The sequence below is a fragment of the Choristoneura fumiferana genome, chromosome 13, assembly GCF_025370935.1.
Source record: "Choristoneura fumiferana chromosome 13, NRCan_CFum_1, whole genome shotgun sequence".
Taxonomy (NCBI): Eukaryota; Metazoa; Arthropoda; class Insecta; order Lepidoptera; family Tortricidae; genus Choristoneura; species Choristoneura fumiferana.
In genome coordinates, this window is record NC_133484.1 from 15,486,555 (window position 1) to 15,497,729 (window position 11,175).

An 11,175-nucleotide genomic window follows, 5' to 3' on the forward strand; every position below is an offset into this window, starting at 1 on the left:
TATTTACACCAGATCAGGTTTTGAACATGAAACTACCGTGAGACTCACTCATATTAAATGATAATTAAATTTTAATAATTATTTTTAATTTTTGACATTTGGAGGCTTTTTACACCTCCGAAGATTGTATAATTTAATTAATTAAAATCGTTTTCTTTGACATTCTGAGACTATAAACATCTCTGTATTATTTAGATTAGGAATTGTATTTATTATTAACTCAGGGACTTTCTACATCCCCTTGCTATATAGTAATTTTATTATTAACTCAGGGACTTTATACATCCCCTTGCTATATTTAAGGCTGTATATTGTTAAGCTTATGGATTTTAAACTTGTATATTTTTAGTTTAGTTTCTAGTCACAGGCTCGCGACGTCTAAGTTCCCAAGACAATCCCATAAAGCTTATGGGAACGGAAGCAATACCATGCCCTCGGTACCGCTCTGCTTTCAGAGCATGATATGAGTTCGTGTGAGCTAACTTTGGGGGCGGCAGACGTAAGCTTGCCTTTGGAATCCAAAAGCTTAATGGTTACTTGACCTGAAATGTAAATTTCAGAATCATTTTTTTATTTTTATTTATGACGGTGGAAGCAGTCTACACTTCCACTGAACGTAGATAATAGTTAGTGTTTAGTTTTGTAACTAAGGAACCCCATACAACCCTGTATTTTTTTGTAATTTTTTATTTCATTTAATTGTATACTGTAGTTATTAAGTATTTTATTTGTAATTATTTATGTTAAAAAATGACTTTCTGCCAAGTTTCTTGCGGCGTATTCTTCTTGGCAATGATGGTCTTTCCGGAAGCGCTGGTAGTTTAAAAAATGACGTGTAAAAGTGCCCATTGCGGCCTGAACTGCGAGTTACTGAATAAATGATTTGAATTTTGAATTTGAATTTGATATTGTAACGGATAACTCACATCTTAAATCGAGTTTAGCTCGACATGTTAGATCAGGTTATTTTGACGCAGAAATTTTCAAAGGGAACTCTCCCTCCCGCGCGAGATGCTGACATAAATTTTGCTAAATAAAAAACCTGACAAGAGCGTGTTCGACAAGCCCGAAATAGGGTTCCGTAGCCATTACGAAAAAAATAAGTTATATTTTTCTAAGGATTTCGTAATTTGTACGGAATATTCCAAGTTTAGGTATATTTTATACCTTAGGCTGCTATTTACTCTTAAACTACTAATAATTCTCAAGCAAACTTAGCCGTTATAGTTTTCCTTGAAATTTTGATATAGTTACTACCATCATGAATTTTTTCAAATTTTTCCACCCACCGGTTTAGATTTTAGAAGGGTGGGACGGGGGATGCTCGATTTTAATGAAAATTGGCACTTTAAAGTTGAATATTTTGCAAAACAAATGACTGAATCAAAAAATCGTTTTGGCAACCCCCTAATAATTTTAAAAGACCTATCCAACGATACCACACACTACAAGGTTGGATGAGAAAAAAAATCACCCCACTTTACGTCAATGGGAGGTATTCTAAAAAAATTTTTTTTGAATTTTTTATTGTACAATTTTGTCAGCATAGTTTACATATATATTCGTGCAAAATAACAGCTTTCTAGCATTGATAGTTCCTGTCCTGAGCAAAGCCGCGGACGGACAGACAGACATAGACATAGCGAAACTATAAGGGTTCCGACGTGTTTGCCATTTTGGCTACGGAACCGTAAAAAGGGGAATAAAAACGCATTTTTTGAGTTAGTTAAATAATCTTTTGAATGTCATTATCTATTTTTCGTTAGATTTTTCGCGAGAAAGGTTTTGATAAACTGAACGAAAAACTAATAACACAATCCATGATTTAACTGTTTTCGTTATTTTTATACAAATCGAATCGAAATCTAATAAAATTTAACCGTATCGTATATTAAACCGAACATTAAGTAATCAAGAACATTGTCAAACTATCTAGAATATTTTTATGAGACCAAAAAGGAGAAGATTGGAATATAAAAAGTTGAATCAAATATTTAATTTCAAGTTAATTTCCGATATAACCTGCCTTATACCCTAACCTAACCTGACAACATCAAAAAGAATTAAAATATTATTTAGTAACCAATATAGAATAGTAGATTATTGTCGTGGCCTGGAAGTAGGCAATTGCTGGCTGAGTATGAGTATTAAACGGACGAGCTTGCGTGTCCGTTTAATTAATACGAAGCCAGCAATTGCTATTCCAGCCGAGACTAATATAAAGCTTTTCTCAAAAATGGTGAATAATTCTGAAATAGAATAAACTTTTTCTCAAAATATATTATAAAAATTAATTTTATTCCAATATTTTTCTTATGCTTTCCCGCCTTTTTTCATTAAAAATAAACTGCAGGTGTATTTTTCCACCGAAAACACCACAAGCTATTTCAGACCCAACGACTACGACTACGACTTGTGCCAACATTTCCATGGCCTTTTAACTTTAAAAAAAAATTGACTGATTGCAGGCGCGCTAATTCATTATTGTCGAGCTAGCGCGCCTGCAATCCTTTTAACTTTTTAATTTTTCGCTGACCATAAACTTGCACTTCACCTTCTGATATGGAAAGAATAATGTCAACTTTTACGGACATTTTTGAGAAAAGAATATTATTGTCTCAGTAAAATAGAATTCTAAAAGATCATCCTATTTCCGCTGAGTCTCCGGCCGGTTACAAGAATTCTCGCTTGACAAAATGTTTTCTCCGGATTTGCACAGGTGAGTGACCGTCTTAAGGGATTGGTCAACAAACTGGGCTGTTAATAATTATGTTGATCCTCCAATCCTCTTTGTTGTCCGCTTATTCCACTTAACCTTAATAACTATGTGAAAAGCCACCAACCAGAATTCTGCACAACTTAGGTCTCGCATTATGAGAAAAAATATTTTCATGACCTTAGCCAGAGTGATCTTTCGCTCTCTCTCACCTAGGATGTATTCATTTTTTTTGGATAAAGTTCCTAAAATAATTACTTATCAAGTTTTTATATAGGTCTCATACTAATATTATAAATGCGAAAGTGTGTGTGTTTGTGTTTTTGTATGTTTGTCCGTCTTTCACGTCAAAACGGAGCGACGGATCGACGTGATTTTTGGCATAGAGATAGTTTATGGGCTCGACAGTGACATACTTTTTATCCCGGAAAAATGCACAGTTCCCGAGGGAACAGCGCGCGATAACCGAATTCCACGCGGGCGAAGCCGCGGGCAAAAGCTATGTAATATAATGATAGGTATGTTACACGTGTTTGAGTGTCCACATTCCAACTTCACTCGATTTTCCAAATGATTTGATATTAACTTTATAGTTAAGTTTTACTTATGGTTATTTTTTCTTAATTCTTTGTAATCTTAGTGTTTTTTTACTTCATTCAAAATACATATGTATTAGGTACATGAACTAAGAGTACGTGCATGCAAGTATAAGCATTAGTGTTGGACTGACTGTAACTTCCTGTCTGTAACAACAATAAAGTTACTTTATTTGTAGGTACAAGGAGATTGGTAATATAACATTCGTTTGGAAATCATAAGGGGTAGAGGTATCTCGAAATCAGTAGTTACTGAAATATTGATGATGACGAAAAAATTAAATATGTACTTACAACTAAGTATTTATTTGAAAAATAAACAAAAAAGATTGAAGTTTATTAATTATTTTGCAAGGAGGTTAGAAAAAATAACAGCAAATAAATTATTGCAAAGCTGTGGTGGCCGAGTGGTTTGACCTATGGCCTCTCAAGCAGAGGATCGTGGGTTCAAACCCCGGCTCGCACCTCTGAGTTTTTCGGAATTCATGTTCGAAATTACATTTGAAATTTACCACGAGCTTTACGGTGAAGAAAAACATCGTGAGGAAACCTGCACAAACCTGCGAAGCAACTCAATGGTGTGTGTGAAGTTCCCAATCCGCACTGGGCCCGCGTGGGAACTACGGCCCAAGCCCTCTCATTCTGAAAGAAGGCCTGTGCCCAGCAGTGGGACGTATATAGGCTGGGATTATTATTATTATTATTAAATAATTGCGAGTGAAAAGCACCTTCTAAAAATATATATATATGGTGTTAAAAAAATCCTGTACGATCATTTAAACCACATTAAGGCTACTGATAACTAATACGATACAAGTGGAAAAACATCTAACCGAATGTGCAAATGAATAGGCTTGTTTCAGAGACTTGCACTGATTAAGTAGCGCGTGATTACCTTGAGCTGACGAAATAAAGCAACAACGACGTTTTAAATGCCCTTTATTTGTAAAACAACGAAAATAATACAAGTTTTTTTAATTTACATAAATCATCAACTACCTCATTTTACAAATATCGATTATAGCGAATCTGATAACGTCTAAAGTTCTGTTGAACTGCGACTCTTAAAATGCAACAAATATATAGATGTCTAGTTTCTTATGCCGTGGATTAATTATCTGCGCCTACTTATGGGGTCGAACTACTTCCGCCGTAATACATCATTTTTAGGGAATCTGTAAAATTAGAACAGCCATCAGTCAAAAACCATGGACGAAACAGTTATTTCAGTTCTAGTTCTAGTAGAATAGGGCCTCTCCATGTGTTTACTTCCTCTGAGGCCGAGACCACAGAATATATAATAGTACTCCGAGACGCAGAATCAACGAATAACTTATTTGACGTATTCTCTGAATGAAAAAGGCAGCTTTGCGTCCCAGTGTGAACCAGGGGTGTGGCGGATATCCGCATCCGCAAAAGCGGAGCATTCGCATTAAATTTAACATCCGCATCCGCATAAAATCAACAGGAACGACTTAAGGTGATTTTTCCCCCGGCAAGGCGAGACGAGACGAGGCGAGACAAGATTTGAAATTTGTATGCATTCTCGCGCGCCCGCCGCGAGCCGCCCGGGCCGCCGCAGGCGCCGCCATACAAATTTCAATTCTCGTCTCGCCTCGTCTCGTCTCGCCTCGCCGGGGGAAAATCACCTTTAGCGGCGGCGTATTTTCGCCCTTACCCAACAGGAATTTCGTTACATATTTGTGACTCGTCGCTTCCCGTGATTGAAAAAATAGCACCGACGACGAAGTGGGAATTTTTTAATTACTAAAAATAGGCTAAAAAGCAATATTTCATGGTTTTTATGCAACGAATCTTACATCCGCGTCCGTATCCGCATCCGCGGATGCCAAAAATTCTGCATCCGCAACATCCCTAGTGTGAACTGACCACACCGACCTTTAAACCTATATTAAGAAGACCAGTAGTTGTTTGCCCGAAAGTGAAAAACCCCTTAGTTGGCGGCTGCATTACTGGCACGCGTGAAGCAGCAGGGCTACTACAAAACTCGAAGTTCGTGACGTGCGGTCCCTCTCGCTCTCGTATTAAATAGTATAAGTGTCAGAAGGACCGCGCGACACGAACTTCGAGTTTCGTAGTAGCCCTGCAGGGTCGCCGCCGGATCTGCAATGCAGCTGACCCCTTGACCCAAGAGCATTTCGTGTTTTATTTTTATCAACCGGACGTTTCGAATGTATGGAACCTACTTAATGCAAAGGTCAAGATCGCGATCTTTGATATTCCAAACATCAGGCCAACCTGGTAGTTCAATTAGGTGAATATTATTATGAGAGGTCTCATCCTTCTTTTGTTTATATACTTTACTTCATCAATTTGTAAGAGTAGGTAAACAATTTGTAGAAATATTTACTCGTATGTATAGCTACATAATGTATGCTTTATAATATAATTAAATTAAGCTCATGAAAATACATATTTTGTGTTTGTTTCAATATTTGCACTAGTATACCTAGTAACAACCTTAGTAGACTTTGATCAAAGTGGTTGTACTTGTATGGGAATTTTTTCTCAATACTTATAACCAATAGGTATTCCAGATATCCGACAATTTCTAATTCCATGTAGTTTATATTTACAGAATATAATTTTTTTATACTTATACGGCTTATACCACCATTTCTTTTGTTAATATAGTTTGTTAATGTTCGTTCGTATATACTTACCTATAATAGAGTGACTGATTGACCGACTACTCGTAACAAACAACACAGCCTTAATCTCTGGACAAACTTTGGTAGACTTGTTCTTTAAGGGTCGTAAAGGTGCAAAAGATTTTTTTCGAAATTCCCACGGGATCGAGAGCTGGTCTATCTAATTTTGATTCGTCCCGCAGCAAAACTGTCAGATAGAGAAAATCCTAATAGTACTTCAGTCGTGGCGGCATCGGGGCCGATGTTTACCTATCGTAATTTATTTCACCAATAATAATATGAATACATAACACTTTTACGATAATCGATGGTGTGTGGGGACTGAATATATTGTAAACAAAACAAGTCTTGCAACTTAGTTCTTTTACCGTAAAAAGTTGTGAGATCCATGTAATAGCAAGTCGGTTAATTTATTCAGTCCCTACTTAAGGGTCCTTCCGTCTTAAGTTATAACGTACCTAATTAGCTAACCTAACAACATCTTATAGTGACCATACCAATATTATTTTTTATTTTTTTATATCAAGCCAAGTCAATATATTTATTTAAAACATCAAAGATCTTCTTAAGACAGAAGGGACTGAATAAAACGAAATAGCAAAATATTTTAGTTTTTCCTTGATTTATACACTAAACACTAAATTGTAATCTAAATTTGAAGCTTTTTTGTCTTCTAGAAGTGCCTTAGAGTTTTGATGATCGGTAGGTCAAAGAATGAGTGTCAAAATTAAGAAACTTTGACTAGTTATATTCTCTTAAACTACTGGTTCAAACTGAATGAAATTTGAAATATACCGTGTTTATACAATGCCTGCTTAGTTAATGAAAATTCAGGCTTCTAGTTTTATCCAAAACGAAGTTATAGGTGGTCGAAAATGGACTGAACTCTTTCGAGAAAAGGATGATACGGTACCTACACCCGGGCCGCTTTTTTGCTCGACTTGGCGGGGGCACTGCCGTGCCCGCAGATTTACCTACATAAGTACCTGCCTAATACACAAAACAAATGTAATAAATTCTGAAATACAGCGGTGAGGACATAGTCAAGCCGTTAAGTTCAATCTTATAAATAGTTATTCAAATTACTCGCACCAGAACATATAGGTTTCTTAAAAAAATCTTAAACAACTAGCGCCTACCTAATAGTATTCAAATACATACCTAACCTAAAACTAGTGCTTAATAGTAGGTATACTAATACTTAAGTACAAAAGACTGGCCAAATGTTGTAATGTTATCTCCAGCGATTAATGGCCATGGACACAAAACAAGGATGTCAATTGACAACAACAGACAACAAAAGTTTCGTTTTGGTAAAGTGAGAAGCGATCGCAATACGTGGCGAAAGATTATCGCAACAATCAAATCAAATTAGATCACTACTAAGTAGGTCTAAATGTAAGGTTAGTATTTCATTGAGGCGCTTAGCGCCTGAACCACCCACTCGTTAACCTTTGAAATGTACATTATGCGTTTTAAATATTCAATATGATTTATGCAAAACATTATACGTCCTGTCTGACTGTGCTACATATGTAGTTTGACCGTGCCACACAGTTTGGCCGTGTTACATGTTTGACCGTGCCACACAGTTTGGCCGTGTCACATGTTTGACCGTGCCACACAGTTTGGCCGTGTCACATGTTTGACCATGCTACAAATTTTGATCGCGCCACGTGTTTGACCGTCCCACGCAGTTTGGCCGTGTCACATGTTTGACCATGCCACATAGTTTGACCGTGTCACATGTTTGACGTGCCACACAGTTTGACCATGTCGCATGTTTTACCATGCCACATAGTTTGACCGTGTCAGTGTTTGACCGTGCCACATGTTTGACCGTGCCTCGTACATTGCAGGATGCGGTGTCGCTGGGCGGCGGCGTTATCGGCGCCATGCACATCCCGGAGAAGTGGTTTCCGGGCGCCGTGGACCGCTGCCTCAACTCACACAACATCATGCACGTGCTCGTTGTGCTCGCCGTCTACTCTATGCACCAGGTAATATCTCGTAATTATGGATGCAAAGCTACTTCTGTCTGACAACAACAGACAACGTCCGAGGGTTTCACCGAACATCACCACGGCCACTGCAATGTGGCAGAAGCGTCTGAAATCATTACTCGTTGTTAGAGTGATAAGTTTACTTGTTTTGACGACCGGATTGCCCAGTGGTTAGAGAACTGACTACGTAGCTTGAGGTACCGGGTTCGATTCCTGGTCGGAGCAGATATTTGAGTGAAAAATACGAATGTTTTTTCTCGGGTTTTGTGTACGTACCTACGCACGCTACGCAGGTTTGTCATATTTAATAATTGTCTTGTAGGTAGAAGTTGGTGTTTAAGCAAAGTCCACTTGGTATAACTTCGCTTTTAGGATGATTTCAGTGTGTACAATTATTTTTTTATTACCTACGTATTTTGTACTTTGAACACCTTCACCTATGTACATATATAGCACAGAATAACTAATAGTACTCCTATAGTATAATAGTTATTTGTTATGCAAGGCTGGAAAGTAACTGTTTGGCACGAGTGCTTATATTGAAAGCCGAGCGAGCGAAGAATTCTAGGATTGAACCACGAGCGAAGCGAGTGGTTCAAAACAAGAATCCTGAGCGTAGTCGAGGGTTTCAAAGGCACGAGATGCTAAACAACTTAACAGCCGAGCGGAACACACAATTTTTCACCTCACGACAGCGAGAAAAATAGTAAGTAAGTAAATGGAAGAAAATTAATTGAACAATCTTATAAATCAGTTTCAGATTATGCCCATGGAAATATCTCAAAATACATCCACGTTCTTGTCTCCATAAAACGAGGGTATTTCGAAATCCAAGTAAAAGTTCAGCTTTCTAGACCCAGGGTTTGGGTTAGACGTTGATAAATAAGTTACAGTACTTTTTACATTTAATTATGCAAGTAGCTAAACTTACTTACTTAAAGTTAAAATAATTATTGCTAGAATTGGTTATATTGACAGTGTGAACTTTATTCTCTCCGGTAGGTGCGTTCTGAATTTGACCAAATATCAATCTACCTATTTGTCGTTATTTTTTGTGAATAAAGACGAAAACACTTATGTAATAGAACAAAATGTTAATAAATGTTACCTATTTTTTTGGTATTAATAAATAACAACAATAATAAGAATGAAAACACTAACGCATTTATATTAATAAAATAATTTATGACAAACCACGTTTCAGAACGTGTCATTGTGCTTTTATTTTCGGGTGCGTTTCCGAATCCCTTTTCATTCATCATTTGATATCTACTTTCTTCTTGATTGTTCTATTATAGACGCATTTGGAATAATTTCAGAAAACTGAAATGACCTTTATTTTTACTAAATAAATGTTTAGTAATAAGAATTAAATAACAGATTAATTACTTAACAGATTTCAATGTTACTTCAACAATGTATGACGAACTTTCTTTGGGAAATACGTCAATATTCAACGCTTACTTCCTCAACCTTGTATCTACCCGAATTGTATACAACAAATCAACGCTATCGTACTTAACATAAAGATGATTCTAAAGCAATTTTATACGGTGAGATACTGTTCACGATAACGTTCGAATTTCAAAAACTCTTTCCAGCCAAGAGGATAAAAAGCGACTTTCCACGCAGATAAGGATAAAGAAGGCTTTTTCGAGCTATTGAGGTGAAAAAAGTTTTGTTTATTTGTAGTCGATGACTGTATTATACATAATACTTAAATGATAATAAATAATAAGTACATGTCAAGTAATAAAAAAATTATAAAAAGTTATAAAATTAGGTAAATTAAATATCAAATAACAAATAAATAAAAACTAAAACTTAAATGGTGAGATACCTATATGTATTTTATTTAAACAAACGCATTATTGAAAAGGTACAATTGAAAAATAACTTAACTATTTATACAATTCCCCCAAGTCTTGTCCCTTGAAATTAGGTAAATTAAACAATATGAAATAAAATTAAAATATAAAATGTCAAAATTTAAAAACAATTCCCTACAAAAAAACAACTTTTCTAATGTTATTATATTTATTATTTTTGTATTTTCGATAATATTATTTTATTTTACTTATATTAGGTATTATTGATGTATATTATTAAATTGTGTAATTTGAGATTAAATTTTATTCATTAAATTAAATAAAAAACAAAAAAAACTTACAAAATACGTAAATTTTATACCTACTAACTTCAGTTTCGGTTTTTGCATTGCTTGTAAGATGTTTCTCTTGATCAGAACGGATAACGGCAAGTTTTAAATTTCCAAATTTATATAAAATATTTATCCTGTGTGCATGATACTGTGGACTTTTCCATGTATAAACTTTTTATCTTACCTTAGTAAGAAGTCATAATGGCCAAGAAGAATGGAAATAAAATTTCTCACAATTTCCCAAATCTCTCCTCCGAATTCTTAGATGAGCTTCAATAATTTAAATATTTCCGCTTAATTCGTTCATTCACCAAAGTGTGGTTCTTTTCAAGGCAAGGTAGTTTCTTTCCTGCACGTGCAGTAAACTGGTATTCCCTCCTCAAAAGCGTAGTGCGTCAAAGCTCGTATCTTCCGTGCTGTTAACATCGTGATTATTGATACTATAGTACAACAGTCACGACCATGAATAAAATAGATTCTAATCGTATGATTTCACTTCAGTGTTTTCCCTAAAGAGTCATTTTATTCTTCATCCTTAGAATGTAAATCGTTTATAACATTTTCCACTAACCATACATCATCGGCGCTGACGGATGCCGACTGAAATTAAATGTGTTGTTAAGTTTTAATGAGTCACTTACGCATGACATCATTTCTAGTATTTATATTTTAGTATTAGTACAGTCGAGTGTAAACATTTCAACTTATCCAACGCTTAAACCTGTGCCTAAGAACCACAGGCTCTCGTTCAGACGTAATATGGCCGTGGTAACATATTTTTGACTGATTGATTAGTATAAGTAGATACATATTTTTGCACTCCTCTGTACCTAATTGAATTTTGTATGCTTGCAGGTAAAACATAGCATTTTGATACTTACCATATATTTGTTCCACCACTGTACCTAATCAGTTACACCTATGTTTGCAAATCAATCACTTTGACTTTGACTTTGACTTTAACCTGCCCCTGAGCGACGAGCTTCGCTCGGGATATTACTTGTATTGTGGCTCGAGCTAAATTACA

At 35.8% G+C, this 11,175-nt stretch overlaps 1 protein-coding gene across 1 annotated transcript in view; it reads left to right on the forward strand.

Annotated features, from left to right (window-relative positions):
* LOC141434159 (progestin and adipoQ receptor family member 4) overlaps window positions 1-11,175 on the forward strand; it is an 84,234-nt gene that overhangs the window by 56,130 nt on the left and 16,929 nt on the right. The window contains exon 5 of the mRNA XM_074096480.1: window positions 7,844-7,984. Within this exon, the coding sequence (XP_073952581.1) occupies window positions 7,844-7,984 (141 nt within the window). The remainder of the gene's footprint in view (window positions 1-7,843; window positions 7,985-11,175) is intronic.